This window comes from Vipera berus (genome assembly GCF_964194415.1).
Source record: "Vipera berus genome assembly, chromosome: 7".
In the NCBI taxonomy this organism is placed as follows: domain Eukaryota; kingdom Metazoa; phylum Chordata; class Lepidosauria; order Squamata; family Viperidae; genus Vipera; species Vipera berus.
In genome coordinates, this window is record NC_138209.1 from 3,293,853 (window position 1) to 3,321,257 (window position 27,405).

Genomic DNA, 27,405 nt, shown 5'->3' on the forward strand with positions numbered 1-27,405 from the left:
CGTTAAATTAGGAACACGGTTGTTAAGTGAATCTGGCTTATTCTGACTTTGCTTGTCAGAACGTCGCAAAAAGGGGATACTGCGACCGTCATAAATGTGAGCCAGTGGCTAAGTTTCTAAATTTTGATCACAGGACCCTGGGGAGGCCGCCACGGTCGTAAGTGTGTGAAAAACGGGTCACAAGTCACTGTTTTTCGCGATGTCGCTTCTAACAGTCACTAAATGAACCGTTGTAAGTCGAGGACCACCAATATGTCCGTCATCTGTAATAGTTTACAGAGCAGCGCTACACTCGTCAATCTTTGGTCGCATAAGGACGATCCATTTTAACCTCCCTGTTCTTTTTAATGATATCCATGTGTTTTTTTTTTTCACCCTCCTCTTTAGCCATTCCGAAGTTACTTCAGCCACGGGCTGATTTCAAGCCACATAACAGATAACAGGTTGTTATTATTATTATTATTATTATTATTATTATTATTATTATTATTATTATTATTATTATTATTATTAATTATTTGTATAACTTCCTTCACACGCAGGGTCCTATCCCCGTGCAAATATAATTTCTAGTTTTTTCCTCTTAACGGGGGGGGGGGGCGGGGGGAAGGAGCTATAATTTCAGAGGAGACGTTTGCGCCTTGAGCCTTTGAAAACCGTTTCTTCTCCCATCAAACCGCCGAAGGAAGAATTGTGAGGTGGACTCACAATGAATCGTTAAAGGAGCTCCCAAGCAAAGGCAGAACGCAGAGATGCAATCATATTAGTTTTATTCATGATAGATCAAAGGGAAAGAAATACTTGGCATGAAAGCATTCATGCCTGCATGTGAGAGAGAAATAAAATAAAACAAAACAAGCTAGGATTACATGACTAAACTAGAGGTTAGGAGTAGAGATAGAACTGGAGAAGCTGGAAAATGGAGAACAAAGAGCAGCCCCTCGTGCAGAGGTATTTATGGGGGGTCTTGGCCCCTCCTTGACCATAAAACACTCTCGCCAATGGGGCTGTGGGTCCGAGACCCTTGGCTCATCAGTGGAAGCAAAGAAGCCTCTTTGCCTCCATCTGATGACCCTTTTGGGGAACTGCCAATGGCTGGCACTAAACATCTAACAAGAATGCTATATAAAATGTAAGATTTGTTGCATTCATCCCAAAGTCCGATCACGTGTCATCAAGGTTAACTTTGCTTTTCCTGCCCGGCAACATTTTGGCATCCAGCCCAGATATATAACCTTGGAAATTGATGTATAGCGGAGCGGGAGACCTGTTATTATTTTGTCAGATTGCCGCTGTCATGTGTCTCTGGCACAAAAGAGGGGTCTTCGTCTTAGCTGTTAGCCAGGTGTTTTATCGGAAGACTTGGGGAAATTCAACCCTGGGGTGGGGTTTTTTCCCCCTCTACTTACGTCAGAATTCCCTGAGAAAAACCACTGAATAGGTTAAAAAGGCCTCTGAATAATCATGTTTTTCCCATGAAGAATGCACCTGAGGCTTGCCATAGTGTTTTTGAGGATGTACAGGTAGTCCTCAACTTACAACCAATCACTTAACAAATGTTCAGAGTTACAATGGATCCCCAAAACGGTGCTTCATGACCCATATGCAGAGTTCTGAGGGCTGGGGACCTCTTCCTTAGTGCTTGGAGCCAGACTTTCAATAGCACAGAAGTGTTGTCATTTGCTCTTTGTGTGTGTGTGTGATCAGTCCCAGCAGGCAACCGTTTGCGCTCTTTGGCACCCACTCATCCAGAGAAAACCTGAATTCGGGCAATTTCAGTTTCCCCTCGGAAGGACACCTGCTCCGCAACACGGGCCTGGCGGGCAGCATCGCCAAACACATGGTGAGCCTGAAGGCACGAAATTTTAAGCAGCAGCTGGGGGTCATTGCGTCTTTTTGCCTGGGGAATTCTGGCTGGCTGGCTTTGGGCCAATTGTCAGGAGACGGCGAGTGCTAGTCCTACCTTCGGCAGGAAAGCCCATTGGGTGACTTTCGGCCTGTTTCTCGCCCCCCCACCTCCTTCTCTCTCTCAGCCCAGCCCACCTCACAGGGTTGTTGGTGTGGGGAAAACAGGAGGAGGAAGATGTGTTTTGATCTGTTCGCTGCCTTCAGTTCTTTGTAAAAATGTGGGAAATAGATTGATGAGAGAGAGAGAGAGAGAGAGAGAGAGAGAGAGAGAGAGAGAGAGAGAGGGGGGGGGGGGGATGGATGGATGGATGGATGGAAGGATGGATAGATAGATAGATAGATAGATAGATAGATAGATAGATAGATAGATGATAGATAGATAGATGAGATATTGATGATAGAGATAGATAGATAGATAGATAGATAGATAGATAGATAGATAGATAGATAGATAGATAGATAGATAGGAGAGATTGATGATAGAGATAGAAAGATGGATGGATAGATGGATATAGATAGATAGATGTTAGATGATTGAGTTAGAGAGAGTGAGAGAGAGGGATGAATGGAGAGAGAGAGAGAGAGAGATGGACAGGCAGGCAGGCAGCTGTTGAGGCCCTCATTGACCAGTGCATTTTGTGTTTACCCACAACAGGCCGTGCAGTGTGTCTCCCCCAAGGGCCCTCTGGCCTGCTCCAGGACCTATTTCTTCGGCGCCACCCACACTCCTTACCTCGGTAAGTCCAGCCGCCAAACCAGGACGCCTCACCTTCCTGGTTCTTGAGGATCCCCCGTAATAGGCAGCCCTTAAAAATGGCCATAAGTTCAGACGACTATCGCAAAATGCAGACCGGGGGAGAGGATGGCAACTCCCTCTTGGCCTTTTTTACACACACACACACACACACACACACACACACCTCTTCCAGATCCTTCTAGAAACATCTAGTAAACTTCTACTTGTCGTTCAGCGCTACGTATCCCAAGTTCAGAACGCTAAAAGTGCATACAGGAAGTCCTCAACATACGACCACAGTATAGCCCGACATTTTGGTCGCTAAGTGAGACACTGGTTAAGCGAGTTCTTCCCCATTTTACGACCTTTCCTGCCGCAGTTGTTAAGGGAACCGCTGTGGGTTGTTAAATTAGTCACACGGTCGTTAAAGTGAATCTGGCTTCCCCATGGACTTGCCTCGTCCGTAGGTGGCAAAAGGGGATGACGCGACTGCTCGGGGGCACGGCCACCGTCATAAATGTGAGCCGACCTTCCGAATTCTGATCCCGTGACCATGGGGCCGCCACAACGGTTATAACATGCTCAAAAGTCACTTTTTTTCAGCGCCCCTTGTTAAGTTCGTACGGTCCCTAAATGAACCGTCGCACATCGGGGTACACCCTGTGTGTATCCTAAGTTCGAAACGCTAAAAGTGCCCCCGAGATATTTCAGCGCGCTTCAACAATTGTATAAAATAATCTTAAAACAACCAGGGAAGGGTGGGGGGTGTGTTTTGGCCACGGCAGACAGGAGGAATTAACTGCGTTTCTCTATTTGTGCAAAAGGGAACGGCGACGGATTGGAAAAGAAAATGGAAGATGTGTAAGTCTTTAAAAATGTCCTTTTTATGCTTCTCCGATCCTTTCTAAGCCCTCCTTGCCTTAACACAACAACCCAGAGTGTGTGTGTGCCAGTCGTGATTGTACTCCGTACACAATGGCAGTTTGAAATGCTTTATTTCCTTTTTTAAAAACATGTTTTATCGATTTTCTAGTTGTACATTTATTTAAAAAAGCAACGATGATGATAATGATAATTGTTCAGTTGACTGAGGTTCATGTTTAATGAATAAAAGTTTAATAATAATAAAAATAATAATAGTTGTTCAGTTGACTGAGGTTCATGTTGAATGAATAAAAGTTTAATAATAATAATAATAGTTGTTCAGTTGACAGGTTCATGTTGAATGAATAAAAGTTTAATAATAATAATAATAGTTGTTCAGTTGACTGAGGTTCATGTTTAATGAATAAAAGTTTAATAATAATAATAATAGTTGTTCAGTTGACTGAGGTTCATGTTGAATGAATAAAAGTTTAATAATAATAATAATAATAGTTGTTCAGTTGACTGAGGTTCATGTTGAATAAAAGTTTAATAATAATAATAATAGTTGTTCAGTTGACTGAGGTTCATGTTGAATGAATAAAAGTTTAATAATAATAATAATAATAATATAATAATAATAATAATAGTTGTTCAGTTGACAGGTTCATGTTGAATGAATAAAAGTTTAATAATAATAATAATAGTTGTTCAGTTGACTGAGGTTCATGTTTAATGAATAAAAGTTTAATAATAATAATAATAGTTGTTCAGTTGACTGAGGTTCATGTTGAATGAATAAAAGTTTAATAATAATAATAATAATAGTTGTTCAGTTGACTGAGGTTCATGTTGAATAAAAGTTTAATAATAATAATAATAGTTGTTCAGTTGACTGAGGTTCATGTTGAATGAATAAAAGTTTAATAATAATAATAATAATAATAATAATAATAATTGTTCAGTTGACAGGTTCATGTTGAATGAATAAAAGTTTAATAATAATAATAATAATAATAATAATAATAATAATAATAATGATAAAGTTGGAAGGGACCTTGGACTTTTCTTTAAAAAAACTATCACTGTGTGACTGTGTTCTGTAAAGGGAATTTGGGATTGCGCGAAGTAAAAAAAAAATCTTAAATAACTTTCATAATTAATGTTGCATTTCTTTTTCTTTTCTTTTCTTTTTCTTTCTTTTTTCTTTTTTTAGTAAACTCTTATCTCAGATCTATTTCGCCGTGGTGGAGGCTGTCCTGGCCGGCATAGAGACCTTCTCAAAAACGTCCAGTGTTACCCGGGTGCGAGTTTTTTTCCTTTTTCAAAAACGGAAAGTTGGCGATTAGCCTTCGGTCCCGGTAGCCTTTGACTTAACAGCAGTTCATTTAGCGACCGCTCAAGGTCGCGACGGCACTGAGAAAAAAGAGGAAAAAGTTTCACACACAACACACGCTTATTTCAGCATCCCCGTGGTCACGTGATCAAAATTCAGACACTTGGCAACTGGCTTGTACTTCGCGACGGTTGCAGCATCCCCAGGGGTCACGCGATCCCCTTTTGCAGCCATCTGGAGGAAGCTGGATTCGCTTAATAACTCCATGCTTCCCTTAACAACCGTTGGGGGGGGGAAAGGTGGCAAAATGAGGCGTGAGTCACTTCACAACTGTCTTGCTTAGCAATGGAAGCCTTGGGCTCAATTTTGGTCGTATGTCAGGGACCGCCTCTATCGTGCAACCCGCTTCCTTCCCCTGTCCGATGCGCTTGTGCGTAATTTTGGGGGGAATAGCCTGGATTGGATTGGATTTAATTTTTTTCCCCTCCCCTCATCCTTTCTCTCCTCAGGCGAAAGAAGAAGCCGAGAAAGTGTTTTTCAAGATGCTTGAGGCCTTTGGACTTTCCTGCTTTAAAACTCCGCTACGGTACGTCTGTCTCTGTTTTGTCGTTCTTAGCATTTTTTTTTACACAATTGGGATTGTGAAACCTGGAATTCCCCAACCTGTTTGGTTTGGCGGCCCTGAAATTCAGATTTTGGCTTAATGTCATGGTTCCGACAGATGAAACTTTTCAAAGAACTTCGAGGCATTGCTTGCCTTAAAGAATCTTTATTTGAGTAGCATAGCGTCGGCACGTACACAGTCGAAGTCAAAATCTGAGTTCCCCTCCCCCTGAGCACACAGTATCAAAGCACAATTCCCTCCCTCAATTCACAGTCATAAATCACATTCTCCAATTAGTTTGAAATGCAGGCTCTTTCCCTCCAGTTCTCCAGCCCACCAATCCTTATCATCTCTTCTTTCAATAACCTTGGTTCTCACACTAGGTTCGTTATTGTTATGTCTAGCTAAACTCTCGTGCACATTCCCCCACCCCAGCATCATCTAACTCTAACTCTTAAGAGTAAAACATAAGAAGAAAAACGATTGCATCTCCACATGTTGTCAAAGCAAAAACATCCGATGTTAGCAGCGTTGACATCGGCACCTTTAACGCCCGTCTGCATGCACAAATGGGCAGCGTACGAGTGCATGGGCATCTGCAAATGGGCCGCGTGAAAGCACATGGGGATGCGCAAACAGGGCTGCGCAAGTGCGAGTGCCACAAATGGGCAGCGCTAGCACCGGCGGGATGGTTGCTGCAGGGCAGCGCCAGCACTGGCGAGATGCTTGGTGTAGTGCTAGTGCCGGAGGGATGCTCGGGGCGGGGCAGCGCTAGCACCAGTGGAACTCTCAGTAGCGTGGTGCTAGTGCCGGAGGGTCACGTGACACTAACTCCAGTGGGATGCTCAAGGTGGTGCTAGTGCCGGCGGGACGCTCAGGGCGGGGTGGTGCTAACGCCAGCAGGATGCTTGACGTGGCGCTAGTGCCGGCGGGACGCTCAATCATGCCATCAAAATTTGGACACTTAATTTAATTTTAATTTAATTTAATTTAATAATATTTGTATACCGCCCTTCTCCCTGAGGACTCAGGGCGGTTCACAGGGCAGAATAAAATACTAAATACAAACATTAAAAAAAGATTAAATGGTTGCCCAAGTTAAAACAATTGGAATAGAATTCTAAAACACCAAGTTAAAATTAAGACACCAAAAATAAAAAACCCCACCAATCCCCATCAGGCTAGGCCGGCTTGTACAAATAGAAACGTCTTGAGATCGCGACGAAAGGAGCGAAGATCGGGCACCATCCGGAGCTCTACCGGTAGCTGATTCCACAGCTCCGGAGCGCCCACAGAGAAGGATCTCCCCCTGGGGGCCACCAATCGACATTCTCTGACCGGTGGCACCCTGAGGAGTCCCTCTCTGTGGGAACGCACAGGGCGCAGGGAGCTTGATGCCGGCAGCAGATGTTCCCTAAGGTAGTCCGGCTCCATGCCATGGAGGGCTTTAAACACCGTTACCAGTACCTTGAATCTCACCCGGAAGACAACTGGCAACCAATGCAGCTCACGGAGCAGAGGTGTAACGTGGGAGTATCGGGAGACTCCCAACACAACTCTCGCGGCTGCATTCTGGCCACGGGTTCATACTTAACGACCGTTGCAGCATCCCCGGGGTCCCGAGACCTCCTTTTGCGATCTTCTGACTGGCAAAGTCAAGGGGAAAGCGGCTTAACACCCGTGTTATTAACGACTGCAGTGATTCACTTAACAGCCGTGGGAAGAAAGGTGGTTAAAAATGGGGCAAAATTCACTGAGCGACCGTCTCGCTTAGCAATAGAAATTTTGGGCTCCGTCGTGGTTGTAAGTCGAGGACTGCCTGTAGCTTGTTCCTCCAACCGGCCTGGAAAACGTGACATTTAGTTTTGACAGGAGCATCTGCTTAACTTCGGCATTTCATTTATCTTCCTCTTTCTTTCTTTCTTTCTTTCTTTCTTTCTTTCTTTCTTTCTTTCTTTCTTTCTTTCTTTCTTTCTTTCTTTCTTTTTTTCAAATTTCTCCCTGCTTTCTGCAGCACCAAGATAGATTTCTGGATTCAGGCTGTGAACAAACAGGGGAGGTAAGTGCTCTGCTTCTCTCGAGAAGACAAGGCCTTTCGGTCCGAAGCGGTTTGATGTGAGGGGCTGTGGTCATGTTTGTCGCTATTCCCATTATTAGATTTTTTTTTCAATCCCACTGTTTTTCTATATCTCAATCTGCCTCTTAAATCTTTTTCCCCCAGCAACAATCCTGCGAGGTGGGTTGGGCTGAGAAACCGGGACTGCTCCAGCCAGCTTTCATGCCCAAGGCGGGACTAGAACCTGTTTTGCCCACAGCAACAGCCTTGTGAGGTCGACTGGGCTGAGAAAGAGAGAGAGAGAGAGAGAGAGAGAGAGTCACTCAGTCAGCTTTCGTGACTAAAGCAGGACTAGAACTCACCGTCTCCTGGTGATTGGCCCAGAGTCACCTAATCAGCTGTCATGCCTAAGGTGGAACTAGAACTCACGGTCGCCTGGTGGTTGGCCCACAGTCACCCAGCTGGCTTTCGTGACTAAAGCAGGACTAGAACTCACCGTCTCCTGGTGATTGGCCCACAGTCACCCAGCCGGCTTCCTTGCCTAAGGCGGGACTAGAACTCACCGTCTCCTGGTGATCGGTCCAAAGTCACCCAGCCGGCTTCCTTGCCTAAGGCAGGACTAGAACTCACCATCTCCCACTAGAGAGCGAACCGGCTTTCACGGAAACGGAGAAGACGCGGTTTAAATCCCGACAAAAATAACGCTAAACCCTGATAGCAGGTTCAAACTCAGATGGCTTAATGGAAAACGCGAATAACATTTTTCCGGCATGTTCTGGGCCTTGAGCAGCCCTCATCCCCGAGGGGCACAAAGCAAACAGCCGTTGACGCTGGCAGAGATTTTTTTTTTTGAGCTGCCAATCCAGTATAAGGCGATATTTAGCATTCTCTGCATGAAGACCCAGGTCGCCCAGGGCAGATTCTACCATCTGCTTCGGCTGCTGATGCTGCTGCTGGGGGGGGCAGCGTTTTTGACCCCAGAGTCTCTCTTTGGAATGCAACACCCTGCAAACACGCCTGTCACGCTTAATCATGCATGAGGGGAGCCCAGGAAAGAAAGGGGCGGGAGGGAGGGAGGACACGGGTCGTCGAGAGAGAGAGGAGCTGAGCCCGTCGGCAGCTTTTTCGTGTGGGCGGAAAACCCACGACAGCCCTTTGGGGTAGAGCAGGTCCAGAAAGCGACGGTCGTGTCTGTGGGAATAAGAATGACCTTGGCAGACAAGAAGGGAGAGCTGGAGGTCGGAATCAGAATCAGCAGAGAGGAGCTGGAAGGGACCTTGGAAGGTCTTCTAGTCCAGCCCTCTGCTCGAGTAGGAGGCCGTACGTCAGAGGTAGGGTCTCCAGAGGCTGCCTCCAGAAGTTGTGACCACGCCAGTGCAGGGCGTTTTTAAGAAGAGACGGCACAGCCATTTGTCTGAAATGCTGTAGGCCAGGCTTTCCTGCCTGAGCAGGGGGTTGGACTAGATGACCTGCAAGGTCCCTTCCAACTATTCTATTCTATGCTATGCTGTGCTGTTCTGTTCTATTCCATTCAATTCCATTCCATTCCATTCCATTCCATTCCATTCCATTCCATTCTATTCTATTCTATTCTATTCTATTCTATTCTATTTCAATTCTATTCTATTTTCAATTCTGTTCTTTTTTCTATTCTGTTCTTTTTTCTATTCTATTCTGTTCTATTTTCTATTCTGTTCTGTTCTATTTTTTTCTATTCTTTTCTATTCTATTCTGTTCTATTAATTCTATTTCTATTCTATTCTATTCTATTTTATTCTATTAATTCTATTTCAATTCTATTAATTCTATTTCTATTCCATTCCATTCCATTCTATTCTATTGTTTTTCCATTCCTTCTCTCTATTCTATTCTATTCTATTCTATTCTATTCTATTCTATTCTATTCTATTCTATTCTATTCTATTCTATTCTATTCTATTCTATTCTATTCTACTCTATATTCTATTTTTAATTCTATTCTACTCTACTCTATATTCTATTTTTAATTCTATTCTATTCTACTCTACTCTACTCTATTCTATTTTTAATTCTATTCTGTTCTACTCTACTCTATATTCTATTTTTAATTCTATTCTACTCTACTCTACTCTATATTCTATTTTTAATTCTATTCTATTCTGTTCTACTCTACTCTATATTCTATTTTTAATTCTATTCTATTCTGTTCTATTCTACTCTATATTCTATTTTTAATTCTATTCTACTCTACTCTACTCTACTCTATATTCTATTTTTAATTCTATTCTGTTCTACTCTACTCTACTCTATTCTGTTTTTAATTCTATTCTATTCTGCTCTGCTCTGCTCTACTGTACTCTACTCTACTCTACCCTACCCTACTCTATTCTCTGAAATGGTATAGGGTTTCCTGCCTGAGCAGGGGGTTGGACTAGAAGACCTCACTACTATTACTACTACTACTACTACTGCTACTACTGTTGTTGTTATAACAGATGAGGCAACCGTCATGTAAAAAGGGTTAGAGTTCTCATCCCACAGAAAGAAAAAGAAATGTGGGAAGCATCAGAAAAGACCCATCCTAGTTTTATGGAAAGTAAACTAAAGGAGACCCAGTTTGGTATAGTGGTGAGCTAAAATATGGGAGACGGTGAGTTCTAGTTCGGCCTTAGGCACGAAAACCGATTGGGCAACTTGAGGCCAGTCACCAGGAGACGGTAAGTTCTAGTTCCCCCTTAGGCATTAAAAGTCATTGGGGTGTCTTTGGCCAGTCCCCAGGAGACAGTGAGTTCTAGCTCTGTTCTACTTTCCAATGCTAAAGTCCCCCCCCCCTTTATTTCTGCCCAACTTGTGCCATTGGGGTTGAACGTTGGAGACGCGCCACGCGATCCGCCTCGCAACGAAAGCATCCTAAAATCTTATTTTTCCTCCCCTGCAGAATTATTCCAGTGGATAACAAAGACAGCCTGTACTTGGTTAAAACTGTGAGTAGTTTTTTTTTCTGCCTGCAGCAGGATTACTGACATTTGAACACGCCGAGGGGCATTTGTCGTGACGATCTTGGGACAGTGGGAGAAACCAGAGGCACCGAACAGCCGTGTTGCTGATTTAATCACCGCAGCGATTCACTTAGCGGTCTCTGGCACGAAAGGTCACAAAATTGGGCAAAAGCCCACTGAACAAATGTCTCGCTTAGCAACGAAAATTCTGGGTTCCATTGTGGTCGCAAGTCAAGGGTTACCTCTACGTGTAAAACCAACGAAGATTGTCCGGTGTGTCTTTTAATGTTTTCCTATTTTGTGGAAAGGTAGAGACATTTCATACCTACATATTACTGCTAAGCTTGTAAGCCGCCCTGAGTCTTCGGAGAAGGGCGAGATATAAATGGAATTAAAATTAAAAAAAAAATTAATTGAAGCTGACTTCTCGTCCTCCACTAGGAGATGCATCCGTTTATTTCTTCAATTTATATAGCGGCCCACCTCACAGGGCTGACTCTCCTTGTCGCTCACAACCGTTAAAAGCAAGGCTTCGCAGAATAAAGAAAATGCACATAAAAGCCACAAACATATAAAACCTGTACGTAAAAACCATATTAGGAAGAAAAAAACGTATTCAGCAATGGGGTAAAATCTCACTCAGAACATCCACTGAGCCATATGCTTTGTGGCGAGATGGGCAGCAAATAAATTGATTGATTGACTGATTGAATGAATGAATGAATGAATGAATGAATGAATGAATGAATGAATGAGGGGTCCTTGGTGCTCTCTGAGCTGGCTTGTTTTCTTGCAGACGTTTCATGACCCAACTAGGTAACATCATCAGTGCTAGAAGAGAGAAGGGTTTGCAGAGAGGAGGAGGAGGAGGGAGGAGGAGGAGGACGACAACTGTGGGGTCCTTGGTGCTCTCTGAGCTTGGTGGTTTTCTTGCAGATGTTTTATTACGCAACTAGTTAACATCATCAGTACTAGAAGGGAGTAGGGTTTGCGGGGAGGAGGAGGAGGAAGAGGTGGAATGGGTTCCTTGAGGATCTCTGAGCGTTGTTGTTTTCTGGCAGACGTTTCATGACCCTACTAGGAGTGGGATTTGCAGAAAGGAGGAGGAGGAGGAGGAGGACTGTGAGGTCCCTTGGTGCTCTCTGAACTTGCTTCTTTTCTTGAAGGCGTTCCTTGACCCAACTAGGGAACCTCATCAGTGCTTGAAGGGAGTGGGGTTTGGGAGGAGGAGGAGGAGGAGGAGGAGGAGGAGGAAGAGGAAGATTGAGGGATCCTGGATGTTCTCTGAGCTGGGTGGTGGTTTCCTTGCAGACATTTCATTACCCAACTAGGTAACCTCATCAGTGCTTGAAGGGAGTGGGGTTTGGGAGGAGGAGGACTGTGAGGTCCTTGGTGCTGTCTGAACTTGCTTCTTTTCTTGAAGACTTTTCTTGACCCAACTAGGTAACCACCTCAGTGCTAGTGTCCGTTTATATTCTGGTGTCTTGCCTGTCTGGGCGTGTGTGTGTGTGTGTGGGGCATCTTAGGGATTCTCTGCTTGGGCTGCTACTAATGGCTCTTTGGCAGTTTCTTGATTTGGCCGGGGGAGATTACATTGCTTCCTTGACTGTTGGTCTGTTGACCTTGGGAGTTAATCCGTGCTGATCTGAGTGCTGATTACTGTTGGAAGCGCTGGGGCCCTTTTCGCTTTTGGGCGGGCTGGCTGTCTCTTCTGCATAATCTTTCGATGTTGTTAATGTCTGTGGCTGATCGGTCAGAGCACCAGGCTTCTAGAAATTCCCCGGGCATTTTTGGATCTGGCCTGGTCTAGGATGGTCACCTTTCCCCAATTGAAACCGTGGTTAAATCTTGTCTGAATGTTGTAAAACGAAAGAATTTCCTTCAGGCCTTCTGACTCCCAGTTGGCGTTTATGGATGCGTTCTGCTAGTCTTCTGCCTGTTTCTCCTACGCAGAATGAATGAATGAATGAATGAATGAATAGTAGGAAGGAAGGGGAAGGAAGGAAGGAAGGAAGGAAGGAAGGAAGGAAGGAAGGAAGAAAGAAAGAAAGAAAGAAAGAAAGAAAGAAAGAAAGAAAGAAAGTGTTTTGTCCCAGCCTACGTGCTTTCTTGCTATGCTCACCAGGAGAAACCCCTCTTCCAAGAAACAGGCAGGAACCCCAAGAAAAAAACAACCCCTTTTTATTCTCACAGACCTGAGTCGGTGTCCAAGGCAAACAAACACAGTTCACAGAAACTCCATCCTCAACATGAATGGCTGCCTTTGGCAACCAGCACCTCCCACACCTTCCCTTTTTATAATTCAGCCCAGGCGTGGCTCCCTAATGCCTTCTCCTTTGCCTTTGGAGCCGCCCCATTGCCTTCCTCTGTCCTACTCGCTTCTCTTACCGGTGCTTTCATGCATCCTGGATTTATCCCTGCTGTTCCTCATCACCGTCCAACTCAGGCTCCCAGTGCAGCTGTGTCTCAGCCTGAGCATGAGTAGAGGGGCCGGGCTCCTCGTCCGACTGTAAGTCTTGGAGCAACTCAGAGCCTTCCTCTGACTCTTAATGTCACTCCAGGCCTCTCCTCCTCCTCTTCCTCTGATTCCTCACTCAGCTGCCAGATCCACAGGCTGGAGAGGAAAAAGAAAAAAAGATATACTGCAGGCAGGTACACAAATGTAATGAGAAAACCACATCACGTCTGCAAAGTAAAGGAGAGACAGTATGGGGGAGTGGTTAAAGCACCAAGTTAGGAAGTGGGAGGATCCCTGGGAAGGTTTGAATTAGGGCCTTCTCCTTTTAAAAAGAAGCCGAGTACAGGTACAGGCCGTCTTTGATTTATGACCACAATGGAGCCCAACATTTGTGTTGCTAAGTGAGAAATTTGTCAAGTGAGTTTCGCCCCATTTTACGACTCTTCTAGCCACATCTGTTCAGTGACTCACTGCAGTTGTTAAGTTAGGGACACGGTCGTTAAGTGAATCTGGCTTCCCCCCTTGACTTTGCCTCTCAAAAGGTCGCCAAAGGGGATCACTGCGACCGTCATAACTATGAGTCAGGTGCCAAGAATCTGAATTTTGATCACATGGCCCCGGGGATGCCGCAACGCTCGTTACGTGTGAAAAACGGGTCATAGGTCCCTTTTCTCAGCGCCGTCGTAACTTTGAACGGTCACTAAGTGAACTGTTGTAAGTCGGGAACTACGGTTTGCTTAGTGACTGCTTTCGAGTTACGACGGCACTGAAAAAAGCGTCTTAGGACTGTTTTTCACACCGAATCGCCCTTGCAGCATTAAAATCCAGACCCTTGGCAACTGACTCATATTTATGACGGTCGCTGTGTCCCGGGGTGGTGGTGGTTTGTCACGTGATCCCCTTTTGCGACCTGTTAATAAGCCGGGTTCTCTTAACGACCTTGTTACTAACTTAACAACTGCAGGGATTCCCTTAGCAATTGCGCCGAGGAAGGTGGTGAAGGGAGGCAAAACCCGCTTCGCAACCGTCTCGTTTAGCCACAGAGAGTTTGGGCGCGGCTGTGGCCGTAAGTCGAGGACTGCCTCTAACCAGCTCTCCTCCTGCTTGGCTGCAGGTGACCATGGCTGCGTACGACATCCCTGACCTGCTGGCCGGGAGAGGCTGCCTGGGCTCCGTGGTCTTCTCGGAGTCCTTCCTGACGTCGCAGATTCTTGTGAAGGAAAAAGGTTCTGTGCGGAGAAACCAACCTCGTTTACTTTCACAGTTGATTTCAAAGGGGGTCAAAGGGAGTGGTGTGAAATGGGTGTGTGTGTGTGTGTGTGTCCCTGGCGCGCTCTGGGCTGGGCTGTTTGCTTGCACTAGCACTGATGACGTTACCTAGTTGGGCCGTGAAACGTCTGCAAGGAAACCACCCAGCTCAGAAAGCACCGAGGACCCCACAGTCCCTTTTTCCCTCCTCCTCCTCCTCCTCCTCCTCCTCCTCCTCTCTCTGCAAACTCCACACCCTTCTACCCCTGATGGCATTACCGACTTGGTTAACGAAATGTCTTGCAAAAACACAACCCAGCTCAGAGAGCACCAAGGACCCACAGTCCCTTTTTTTCCTCCTCCTCCTCCTCCTCCTCCTCCTCCTCCTCCTCCTCCTCCTCCTCCTCCTCCTCCTCCTCCTCCTCCTCCTCCTCTCTCTGCAAACTCCACACCCTTCTACCCTTGATGGCATTACCGACCTGGTTAACAAAATGTCTTGCAAAAACACAACCCAGCTCAGAGAGCACCAAGGACCCACAGTCCCTTTTTTTCCTCCTCCTCCTCCTCCTCCTCCCCCCCACTCTCCCAAAATCCCATTCCCTTCTGGTTTTACTTTATATATTTTATTTTACTCTCTGTTTCGAAAGCTTACATGGCCGCAACTCACGGTGACTCCGGGCAGCTTACAGAAATAAAAAAAACCACCCTAACCCAATCCAATCAATTCCCTCCCCACACACACACACACACTGATGAGACCAATCAGACCAACCACTCCGTGGGGGTCCCTCTCGCCTTCCGGCATGGTGGCGTTACCTAGCTGGTTAGCGAAATGTCTCGCAAGAGCGCAGCCAAGCTCAGAGACCCCTCGAGGACCCCCGCAGTGACTTGACGTTTCAGGACTGTCCTCCAGCCACTCAGCTCCCCCACCCCCTCTGTCAGGACCCACCCCAATCCACGTCTTAGGAAAACAAAAACTCTTGGAGTCAGTTCTAGTCCCAAAGGAATTTTTACTAGGACATGTTTGGTTGTGGAAATACAAGACAGGACCTGGTATTGTTTTACAGATTGAAACTTTATAAAGAGTTCCCAGTTCAACCCCCCCCTTCCCTCAACCCCATTTGGTCAGCCCCCCCATCATTTACTTCGTGTCATCCCTTTCGTGGGAAAAAGGGAACTTCGGATCTTTACGGTTATTGCCTTCTGCCTTTACAGATTCAAATGGATACACAGGCCAGACGCCTCCTTCCCTAACCCTCCCCTTTGTTCCCCCAGTTCAAAAGTTTCCCCTTGGTCTTTGAAATAACCTAAGGCAGGCTGAATCCACATCCGCTCCTCCTTCCTCGGGAGATGGCAGAATCCGGGGCGGGGGAGGGATAATGTTTTAAACATACATTTATGAATGTGATATAAATGGATTCTGACACCCTCTCCGTTCTCTTGCAGATGGCAGCCTGAGCCCAGAGACCAGCTACCTCATCCTGACTGCGGTGATCCCCAGATCGGCGTCCTGGCTGGTAAGCGGACCTTGACTCCTGCTAAAGCCTCGGAGGTTTTCCTCTCTCCCCCCACCCCCACCCCCCACCTCCCTTCCTTTTGCAAAATGAATGTAGAAAAACAGATTTAAGGAGTTGTTTTCCCCAGCCGGTCCAAAGCAAGGAGGGAAAATTTGTTCTTTTGTGACGGTTTTGCAGGTGGTTGAAAACACAAAAGGGTGAATTCTCTCTCTCTCCTCTCTCTCTCTCTCTCTCTCTCTCTCTCTCTCTCTCTCTCTCTCTCTCTCTCTCTCTCTCTCTCTCTCTCTCTCGGGAGTGTGTGTGCCTTTGATTTTTTTTTCCCCAGGCAGGGCAGGTCAGATGAGAGCCAAGCAAGGAAGTGCTGAGGTGGCTGCGGGCAGCTGAGGTGGAGAGTCTGGGCTGTGCAAAACACGGCGCCCTTATCCCCAAATCAGGGCCTTTCGGGTTGAGAAGCGTGCTGGGTGCAAAGAAAAACATCCATCGCCCCGTATTTGGTGTTGCGTTTTATTTACTGATTTCGGTGCCACTTGAGTCAGCCTTGATTCCCGGCAACTGCCCGGAGCGGTGTTTGCAGTTTTCTTGGTGGGATTTCATAAGCGGTCGGCCATTGTCTCCTTCTTATGGCTGAGCTCAGCCAGCCTAGGGCTTTCATGCATAAGGCAGGACTAGAACTCACCGTCTCCAGGTGATTGGCCCAAAGTCACCCAGCTGGCTTTCATACCCAAGGTGGGACTAGAACTCACCCGTCTCCAGGTGATTGGCCCAACGTCACCCAGCTGGCTTCCATGCCTAAGGTGGAACTAGAACTCACCCTCTCCAGGTGATTGGCCCAAGTTTATCTGCCTGCCTTTCATTCCTAAGGTGGAACTAGAACTCACCGTCTCCAGGTGATTGGCCCAAAGTCACCCAGCTGGCTTTCATGCCTAAGGTGGGACTAGAACTCACCGTCTCCAGATGATTGGCCCAAGTTTATCCGCCTGCCTTTCGTGCCTAAGGTGGAACTAGAACTCACCATCACCCAGTTTCTAGCCTGGTGCCTTTAACTGCTACCCCAAACCGGCTCACTTTGTGTTTATACTGATTGGCAAAAACATTAAATCTCTCCCATAATATCGGGGGAAAAAGATTAGCCATCTTTGTAGGTTTACCCATAGATCATTTTATGAGGTGTAGAAAACCTTTTATGGTTTTCACAGCTGAGGAAACTTGTCTCACATTTATATTAAAATACCAGTATTCCAGGGGGTTGTTTTTTTAATTAAAAAAAAAATCAAGCTCTTGGCAGGCAGGCCAGGCAATAAGGCCAGTTCATGCATTAACACTTGGGATTATAATTTATTTAGTAGATTTAAATGGTTGCCTGTTTCAGTTACATGACTCTGAGCGGCTAACAGTCTTAAAAACAATTTTAAAACACATGCAAAAAAAACCCGTAAAAGCTATAGCAACCAGGAAAATATAAGACAACAACCCTAACCTTCAGACATTCATCGTAACCAAGAAGCAAACCCCATCTGGGCTGAGGCTCCAGGCATAAGCACGATATTATTGTATTGTATTGTATTGTATTGTATTGTATTGTATTGTATTGTATTGTATTGTATTGTATTGTATTGTATTGTATTAGTATATATTGCATTGTATCGTATCAATTATATATCATATGTATACGATATATGCTGTTATATGCTATTATATGCTGTTATGTCATATTGTTATATATGTTATATATGATATATTTGATATATTTATTATATTTATCATATTATAATTCTATTATAGTATAGTGTATATTATAGTACAGTACAGTACAGTATAGTATATGTTGTATCGTATCGTATTGTATCGTATCTATCATATATATACGATATATGCTGTTATATTGTTATATATGTTATGTATATGATATATTATATTTATTATATTTATCATATTTATTATAATTCTATTATAGTATAGTATAGTATAGCGTATATTATAGTATAGTACAATACAGTACAGTATAGTATATATTGTATCGTATCAATCATATATCATATATACGATATATGCTGTTGCTGTTATATTGTTATGATATATGTTGTTATATAGATGATATGATATTTATGATGTTTATTGTATTATATTTTTGCTTAAGTATTTTGGGCCATCGTAGCCTTGATCACTTTCTTTTAAACAGCATTGCAAGGGGGGGGGGTTAAGCTGCAAGGTTGCAGAGAATGGGAAACGGAACACCAGAATTGAATGCAGGATGTTCGTCCCTAAACCAGAATTGAAGCTGTTGTTGGCTTTGCCTCTAGGTTGAAGAGAACGAAGTGAAGCTATCCGAACGGGCGCAGCAAATCCTGAAGGTTCGTCTCAAAACTTGGTGTTTCCCTTCTTCTAGTTTGGGCATGGCAAGATGGGGGGTTGCTAACTACCCCCACCAGCCAGCATGAAATATTGTGAGTTAGCTAGTTTTGCTCATCTCTTTAAGTTTGGTGTTTCTCAAGCTTGGCAACTTTGAACACGGGGGACTTCAACTCCCAGAATCCTCCAGCCAGCATGGCTGGCTGGAGGATTCTGGGAGTTGATGTCCCCCGTCTTCAAAGTTGCTCAGCTTGAGAAAAATGGTATTCCAGACAGTCTTTGACTTAACAACTGATTGCTTAGTGGCCATTTGAAATTACGACAGATCCAGAAAACCATACTTACGACCTAGATTCAAAGTTTCGACAACCAGCCTTTCCCTCCCACACACACACACTGCCACACGATCGCATTTTGGGTGCTTGCCCCCCACCCCCAACCTACGTTTGCGGCCATTTGCAGCCTCTTACGCTCACGGGAGCCCAATTTACAATGGCTTCGCTGCAAACTGGTATCTGCTTCCCATTTCCGACCCCCCCCCCAAAAAAAACACCCGTGGCTGGCTACGGGTTCCCTTGTCGAACCGCCACGTTCTCTTCTTCCACGACCGTGGATTCGCTTCGTGACCTCTGCAAGAAACGTGGTAAAATTAGCCCCACCGCCGTGGCGATCCGCTTAACCGCCGGCACGATTGACGACTCTTCATCCCAGGCTCCAATTGCAGTCATAACGTTGAGGACTGCCTGCGTTTCTGCCTCTTGGTACAGGGGGAGGTCAGCAGCACGGACAGCGTCGCCATTGGCCAACGTCCTACGATGAGGCAGGAGGCAGTTTGAAGACCCCTGCCCTGTAGCATCGGGGGTGTTGGCCTTTCGTGGTAAAGCCAATAACTTCCACATGGAAATATCCTTCAAAAACTGTTTTTCTGTTCTTTTTTTTCTTTTAAAAAGAAAGAAGACAGTTTCCTGGGGACCCTCCTGACTGGAGGCGATGGAGCCTATATTGCTGCTAGTAATTGTCTCTGTAGACCGGAGGAAGGTAAGTAATCAAAAATGTCCACAGCGCCACAGTTCAAAGGCAACCATTTTTCCTTGGGGGATCCACTTGTCTAAGACAGATATTGCAGCTGGAAAACTGTAGTCTTGATCAGGGCTTTTCAACCTTTTCACCCATTGTACCACTTTTAGGATATGGCAAGATCCGAGTACCACCAGTCGCCTAGCAAGGGGTCAAAAACTTGATGACCAAAAAAAAAAAAAAAAAAGGAAAAAAGTGATGAAGTACAGGTAGTCCTCGACTTACAACAGTTCGCTTAGTAACGGTTCGAAGTTACAATGGCAGTGAAAAAAGGGCCCCCCAAGCCACAGCCGAGCAAGACACCTGCCTGACCGCCTGGCGGCGCTCTTCCTCCTGTCCGAGGTTCTCATGGTTGTGAGCATTTCTGCTGAGGATTGGCAGCGGGGGTGGGAGGTGGGGGTGTTTGGTTTTTATTTCCCCCCCCCCCCCGCATCTGCTGGGTGGTTGCAGCAGGTTTTGGTCCCTTCACATGACCCTGGGACGCTGTGACCGTCATAAATATGAATCGGTTGCCAAACATCTGACTGTAAATCACAAGGCCCTGGAGATGCTGCAACATTCCAGCTGATCGGCGCTTCTTCTGGGCTCAGCAGATGTGCCGGGATCGGCGCCGAGCTCCAGCTGGATCCTGGCGCTGATCCCGGCGCTTCCGCTGAGCCCTGACAGCCCTGCAGCTCCAGCCGTCTCTCGCTCAGGCTTGTGTGGTGCTGCCACCGGTTCAGCTCATTCCCCTCCCCGGCTGCCACTTTCCTAGGATGGCCACGTACCACCTGCCAGGTGCCAATGTACCACAGGTGGTACCCGGACCACTGGTTGAAAAGCCCTGGTCTTGATAGTACCCACCCTTATTGTCAGCGTGACGTATCTCCATTATTATGTGTTTTACTTATTAGGGCTAATTTAATTTAATTTATTTTTAAGTTTGTATAGTGTATATTGTATATTGTGTTTTAATTGCCTGTACACCACCCCGAGTCCTTCGGGAGAAGGGCAATATATAAATCCAATTAATAATAATAATAATAATAATAATAATAATAATAATAATAATAATAATAATAATAATAATAATAATAATAATATTCTGCCTAGACTTGAGATCGCCTCTCTGGTAACGCCAGTTATTTCATTTTTATTGATCTACTTAATTCAATTGGTATCCTGCCCATCTCACCTTTGAGAAACTCCGGGCGAATAATAAATAAAATAAAGAAGATCAATCAAGAAGAGACCGGACTGCCATTTGTCCGGAATGGTATCGGGTCTCTTGCTTGAGCAGGGGGTTGGACTAGATGACCTCCAGGGTCCCTTCCAGCTCTGTTGTTCTATTTTGTAAAGTTTCTTTATTTCACAGCCTCAATGAACGTTTGAATTTAGCGAGATAAAATCTACTACCCGCGCAATTATGCCTGGAATATACAGGTAGTTCTTGGCTTACAACATTTTGTTTGGTGACCGTTTGAAGTAATACAGGCTAAAAAAAAGTGGCTTGTGACCATTTCCCACACTTATGACCGTTATAGCATCCGCAAAGTTCAGACACTTGGCAACCGACTCGCGTTTATGATGGTCGCAGCGTCCCGCCAGGGTCACGCGATCCCCATTTGCGACCTTCTGACGCGCAAAGTCAATGGGGAAGCCAGATTCACTTAAGAACCGTGTTACTCACTTAACGACTTGAATGATTCACTTAACAGCTGTGTCAAAGGTCGTAAAACGGGGCGAAACTCGCTTAACAACCATCCCACTTAGCAACAGAAATATTGGGGCTCAGTTGAGATACGTAAGTCGAGGCCTACTTTTACGTTACACAGAGTTTTAATTGCAGATGGGAATTACAGGCTGCGTCTGAAGCAGCCTTTTGACAGTTTTTAATATCTGTGGTCTCGGTATCATCTTGGTAATTGGTGATATAAATCAGTTTAAATCCAAGATATCATAACCTGGTTTATTTTTCTTTGCAGGAAAGCTTCATTTCTTTTCCGAGGGTCTTTTGTTTTGCCACCCCCACCACGGGAGCATTACGATCTCCAAGGCACACATGGCGTCCATTCAGTTCTACGATGGGGTAAGCGCTTGCCAGCCTGGCTCGTACAAAGTAGGACGTGAGGGACAGTGTGGTCTAGGGGTTAGAGCACCAGATCAGGAACCGGGAGACTGGGACTTCTAGCAAGATAGCAAGACAGCCAGGTTAGTTCACTGAGAAAAGCATTAGGCCAGAAACTAGGAGACCGTGAGTTCTAGTCTTGCTCTAGACCTGCAAGCTAGTCGGGTGGTTTGGGGCCAATTACCAGGAGACTGTGAAATGTAGTCCTGCCTAAACCTTGAATATCAACTGAGTGACTTTGGGCCAGTCACCAGGAGATGGAGAGTTCTAGTCCTGCCTTAGGCATGAAAGCTGGCTGGGCGACTTTGGGCCAGTCACCAGGAGGCGGTGAATTCTAGTCCCCTTAGGCATGAAAACTGACTGGGAGGCTTTGGGTCAATAACCAGGAGATGGCGAATTCTAGTCTCGCCTTAGGCATGAAAGCCGGCTGGGTGACTTTGGGCCAATCTCTCTCTCTCTCTCAGCCCATCCCACCTCACAGGGTTGTTGTTATGGGGAATGTAGGAGGAGGAAAGCGTGTTGGTAGCTTCACCACCCTGACTTACTTATAAAGTAATACAGATTACAGATGAAAAAAATAACCTGATCTAATCTAAATATTCCATAAAAGCAAAAGGGCTTCCTCTCGTCGTCTTCTCAGCCCGTTTGGAAAATCTTCAGGGCAGCGTTGAGCCCCTCCAGCTATAAATCCTCATTATATTACATTACGTTGCATTCTATCTGCTTTTCTCCCGTGACGCGTGCGGACACTTGAAATAGCGCCTTATAAATAGTCCCCCGAAGCCTCAGATCTGTGGCTTCTCCCTGAAAATTAGGAACCAGATCCACAAAATTCCCTCCTGATCCCATCCGATTTTCTAGAGGGGGAACCGAAGCAGCCTCCTCATTCTAGAGCCCCATCCAGAATTTAGGATCAAAGCTTTAGCTATGATGAAAGTAGCTTCGGGAGAAGGACTTAACCATGGTTAAGGTACGAGGCCCAGTCGGGAACTGGGGCAATTTATCTATTTGTTAAGACCAGGAGGTAGGCAACCTTGGCTCTTTTATGACTCGTGGACTTCAACTCCCAGAATTCCTGAGCCAGCCATGCTGAAGAGAAAGGGAGAGGTTTCCAAGCTGAGCCAGGCTGGCTCAGGAATTCTGGGAGTTGAAGTCCACGAGTCGTGAAGGGGCCATAGTTCCCCCATGCTGGCTCAGGAATTCTGGGAGTTGAAGTCCACGAGTCATAAAAGAGCCAAGGTTGCCTACCCCTGAATTAGGGCAATAGACTTCAACTCCCAGAATTCCTGAGCCAGCCACGCTGAGGGGAAAGGGAGAAGTTTCCAAGCTGAGCCAGGTATGCTGGCTCAGGAATTCTGGGAGTTGAAGTCTGCAAGTCATAAAAGAGCCAAGGTTGCCTAGCCCTGGTTAAGACTTATGTGGCATTTCAGGTAGAACTGAACTGGTTTTAAAAGTTGGCATCTTTAAGACGTGTGGACTTCAATTCCCAGAATCCCCCAGTCAGCATATCTATGTGTGTATTTTGTGTGTGTGTGTGTGAGAGAGAGAGAGAAAGAGAGAGAAAGAGAGAGAGGATGGGGGTATTTTGTGTGTGTGTGTGTAAGCGCGAGAGATTTCTCTCTGTGTGTGTGTGTGAGAGAGAGAGAGACATTTGGGTGTGTGTGTGTGAGAGAGATGTTTGTGTGAGAGAGATGTGGGTTGGGTGTTTGTGAGAAAGAGAGATATTCATGTGAGACACGTGTTTGTGTGAGAGAGAGACACTGAGAGATGTTTGTGTGAGAGGTTGTGTGAAAGAGAGGTAGGTGTTTGTGTGTTTGTGAGAAATGTGTGTGTGTGAGAGGTGTGAGTTTGTGTCAGAGAGTGTGTTTGTGTGCGTGTGTGAGAAAGAGGGGTGTTTGTGTGTGAGAGAGACATCTATGTGTTTGTGTGAGAAAGACTGTGAGAGTTGTTTATATTTCCGTGTGTGAGATTGTGTGACAGGGTTTGTGTGAGATGTTTGTGTGAGACGTGTATGTGTGAGAGAGATATGTGTGTATGTAAGAGACAAGATGTGTGTGTGAGAGACGTGCATGAGAGGTGTGCGTGTGAGAGAAACTGAGACACACACACACACACACCCCAATGTGTGTGTGCTTGGGTGTAGCTGACTGGGGGATTCTGGGAATTGAAGTCCACCCCTCTTAAAAGTTGCCACATTTGCAACCCAGCAGCCGAGCTGACCCTGGCGGTCCTTCCCTGTCTCTCCTCTTCTATCCTCCAAAATGCCTTAGGACCCATTCATCCCAGCCTGCTCCCCACCCCTCCTTAGCCCCACAACCCAACAATGCTACACTCTGTGTGTGTGTGTGTGTGTGTGTGTGTGTGTGTGTGTATGTGTGCGTGTGCCTGAAGGGCAGGCCTCAGCTGGGCTGCAAAGAGTCAAGTGGGGACACACACACACACACACACACACACACACACACACAAACACACACACACACACACACACACACGTCCCCTCTTCGCCCTGGGGGGATTTATTTCCACAGCTAGCCTTCATTCTCCACGAGGGGCTGTTCGCTCTGATTAAATTGCAAAAATTTCATTTCTTCTTTCATTTCTTCTCCTGCTCCACTCCCCTTTTTGTAAGCCTTGCAAACCGGCTTTTTCGCTATTGTTCGGTTTCAAGACCTTCATTTTTTTTGGGGGGGGTGTACGGCTATTTATGGGACCCTCTTGTCACTCCTGAAAACGTAGCCGGGTTTTGATCAGTTTTTTTTTCCTTTGTCCAAAGCAAAAAAAAAAAATAAAATAAACAAATCCTTGAAAGGGAATAATTCGCATTGTTTCTTTCCCCCCCCCCGCCCCCCCAAGGCCGGCCAGGGGTGAGGCCGAAGAGCTAAGAATAACACAAAAGAAGGCAAGAATCGGGCCCAGGGGTTTACGGGACATCTGTGATAAAAGAAAGGGAAAAAGATAAGCGGTTTGGTTGCTATGGAAACGAGTACACAAGGGTGTGTTTCTCCCTTCAGGGCCTCTGTTGTTTGTTTGTTTGCTTTTCACATTGAGAGGCGTCTAGGGAAAGACGTGCTTGGCTTCAGCCAACCTAGTTTACCACCACGACCACGACGACCCAGGCTCTTGAATACTTCAGATTCCAGCTGAGCTCTTGCATGGGTCCAAGGCCCCTCGTCATATCTTTTATGACTCATGGACTTCAACTCCCAGAATTCCTGAGCCAGCCACGCTGAGGGGAAAGGGAGAGGTTTCCAAGCTGAGCCATGGCTGGCTCAGGAATTCTGGGAGTTGAAGTCAACGTGTCATAAAGTGGCCTAGGCCAGGGGTAGACCACCTTGGCTCTTTGATGACTTGTGGACTTCAACTCCCAGAATTCCTGAGCCAGCATGGCTTAGCTTGGAAACCTCTCCCTTTCCCCTCAGCATGGCTGGCTCAGGAATTCTGGGAGTTGAAGTCCACGAGTCATAAAGCGGCCTAGGCCAGGGGTAGGCAACCTTGGCTCTTTGATGACTCGTGGACTTCAACTCCCAGAATTCCTGAGCCAGCATGGCTCAGCTTGGAAACCTCTCCCTTTCCCCTCAGCATGGCTTGCTCAAGAATTGTGGGAGTTGAAGTCCACAAGTCATAAAGCCAGCCACGCTGAGGGGAAAGGGAGAGGTTTCCAAGCTGAGCCAGGTATGCTGGCTCAGGAATTCTGGGAGTTGAAGTCCACGAGTCATAAAAGAGCCCAGATTGCCTACCCCTGAACTAGACCTACCCAATTCCAGCAACCTTTCCTTATATGTTTTAGCTTCCGGTCCCCTGATCGTCTTTGTTGGTCTTCTCTGCACTCTTTCTTAGAGTCTGAATGCTGGCTGGGGAATTGGGACGTTGAAGTCCAGACATCTTAAAGTTGCCTGTTTTTTTTAAAAAAAAAAAAACAAACACTAACGTGGAGTAACGTTGAGTTGCTTTTCTCCAAACGTTCTCCACAGTGGCTCAGAAAACACAGCCTTGGTTGAGCAAGCCAGAATTTTCGTTTTGACTTTTTGCCCCGCTGTTATTTTCCAAATATGCTGATGCTACAAGTCCCACGTTGGCTGGAAATGCTCAGATTTTATAGTCCTGGTACACCTGGAAGACACTTAGTTAAGGCACAGTGTTGTTCCTCTACCTTTCTTGGCTGTTTTCAATCTTGACTCGCACTGTGGGCTTTGCAACCAGCGTGTTAAAAGTGCTGCTTTTCTGGCTTCAGAGTAACGGAACATCGACTTAATGCGTCTTGGAGGTTTGTCGCCGGGACGCTGAAGACAGAGAGCATCAGAAAGTGGACAGAGAGTACCAACTTCCTCCTGGCTTAATTCCGTGTCCTTTGTCGTATCAAAACGTCTGTCATTTTTCCCCCCTTGTCTTCTTCTAGGATTCCACCAGCGTGGTTGCCGCGCTTTTTATAAAATACAAGCCTTCTCTGCTTCCTCATTTGCCAGTCCAGCTGCACGCCCCAAGCAACGTCCTGATGATTGCGCTCTGCCCCAAATCCAGCCTTTACAAAGCTTTCTACTCCCAGGTAACATCCGCCGCGCTCTGTCCGGGTTTGGCTTAGGCGCAAATCTCTGTCCTTTGCTTTTGCGGCAAAGAGACAATCTCCGGGTTCTTGCCTGACCTTCTGGCAGAGCGGAGAAGACGTGGCATGCCTTGTGGAGGAGGAATCTGCTAAGCCGTCATTATTAGGCATGTTCACCAATGCAGACAAGTGGCTTTGGGGAATGAATTTGCCTGTCTGAAAAGATTAACACCCGCTGCAATAGCCCTTAGACCAGGGGTAGGCAACCTTGGCTCTTTTATGACTCGTGGACTTCAACTCCCAGAATTCCTGAGCCAGCATGGCTGGCTCAGGAATTCTGGGAGTTGAAGTCCACAAGTCATAAAAGAGCCAAGGTTGCCTACCCCTGCCTTAGAGCAATGATGGTGAACCTTTTAGAGACCGGGTGCCCAAACTGCAACCCAAAGCCCACTTACGTATTTTTGGGTGCCGGGTGGGCGTGGCCCATTGGCTGGGTGTGGCCCATTGGCTGGGCGTGGCTCATTGGGGTGGGCGTGGCTGCGGTGGTAACGGCAGACTGGGTGGGACTAAAAAGTTCAATCAATCAGTTCCAACTTTGCGAGATTTTTTTTTTCCCCGCGAGAAGTTGAAATTGATTGATTGAACTTTTTTCTTTTTCTTTTTCTTTTTTTTTGTGCACATGACGGCGGAAGCCTAAAGCGAAAAGGTTTTATAAAACCCAGCTGAAGGCCTGGGACTGGGGCCAGGGCGCGCGTGCCCACAGAGAGGGCTCTGCGTGCCACCTGTGGCACCCGTGCCACAGGTTCGCCACCACGGCCTTAGACTTAATCTACCGCTTCACAGTACTTCGGAGCCCTCTGGAAGCGGTTTACAGAGCATGTTGCCGCCCACAAGCTGGGTCCTCATTTTTACCGACCTCGGAAGGATGGAAGGCCGAGTCAACCTTGAGCCGGTCAGGATCGAACCTCTGGCAGTCGGCAGAGTTAGCCTGCAATTTTGCATTCTAACCACTGTGCAGGGGGGGAGGGGAGGGAGGGAGGAAGGGCAATAATACTAGTACTTAGACTTAACTACGGCTTCATCGTGCTTTACAGCCCTCTCTAAGCGTTTCACGGAGTCAGCCTCTTGCCCCCAACAATCTGGGTCCTCATTTTCCCGACCTCAGAAAGATGGAAGGATAAGTCAACCTTGAGCCCCGTCCAGATCAAACTTCTGGCAGTGGGCAGAGTCAGCCTGCAATACTGCATTCTAAAACCACTGTACCACCAGGATTCTCCCTTCCTTCCTTCCTTCCTTCCTTCCTTCCTTCCTTCCTTCCTTCCTTCCTTCCTTCCTTCCTTCCTTCCTTCCCAATTCTCTCTCTCTCTCTCTCTCTTTCTTTCTTTCCTTCCCTCCTTCCTCCCTCCCTTCCCAATTCTTTCTCTCTCCTCCTTCCTTCCTCCCTCTCTCCCTTCCCAATTCTTTCTCTCCTTCCTTCCTTCTCTCCTTCCTTCCTCCTTCCCTCCCTTCTTTCCTTAGCACTGAGCAATAGCACTTAGACTTATATACCGCTTCACAGTGCTTTACAGACCTCTCCAAGCGGTTTACAGGGTCAACCTATTGCCCCCGACTATCTGGGTCCTCATTT

General features: G+C 46.2%; 1 protein-coding gene across 1 annotated transcript in view; it reads left to right on the forward strand.

Moving 5' to 3' along the window:
• The window catches only part of DNAAF9 (dynein axonemal assembly factor 9), a 97,415-nt gene that overhangs the window by 34,678 nt on the left and 35,332 nt on the right, over positions 1-27,405 (forward strand). Inside the window, exons 9-22 of the mRNA XM_081332220.1 lie at positions 388-443; positions 1,708-1,843; positions 2,564-2,645; positions 3,469-3,505; positions 4,725-4,812; positions 5,354-5,430; positions 7,463-7,507; positions 10,422-10,467; positions 14,055-14,166; positions 15,635-15,705; positions 18,006-18,056; positions 19,005-19,092; positions 21,096-21,199; positions 25,635-25,781. Of these exons, the coding sequence (XP_081188346.1) occupies positions 388-443; positions 1,708-1,843; positions 2,564-2,645; positions 3,469-3,505; positions 4,725-4,812; positions 5,354-5,430; positions 7,463-7,507; positions 10,422-10,467; positions 14,055-14,166; positions 15,635-15,705; positions 18,006-18,056; positions 19,005-19,092; positions 21,096-21,199; positions 25,635-25,781 (1,140 nt within the window). The remainder of the gene's footprint in view (positions 1-387; positions 444-1,707; positions 1,844-2,563; positions 2,646-3,468; positions 3,506-4,724; positions 4,813-5,353; positions 5,431-7,462; positions 7,508-10,421; positions 10,468-14,054; positions 14,167-15,634; positions 15,706-18,005; positions 18,057-19,004; positions 19,093-21,095; positions 21,200-25,634; positions 25,782-27,405) is intronic.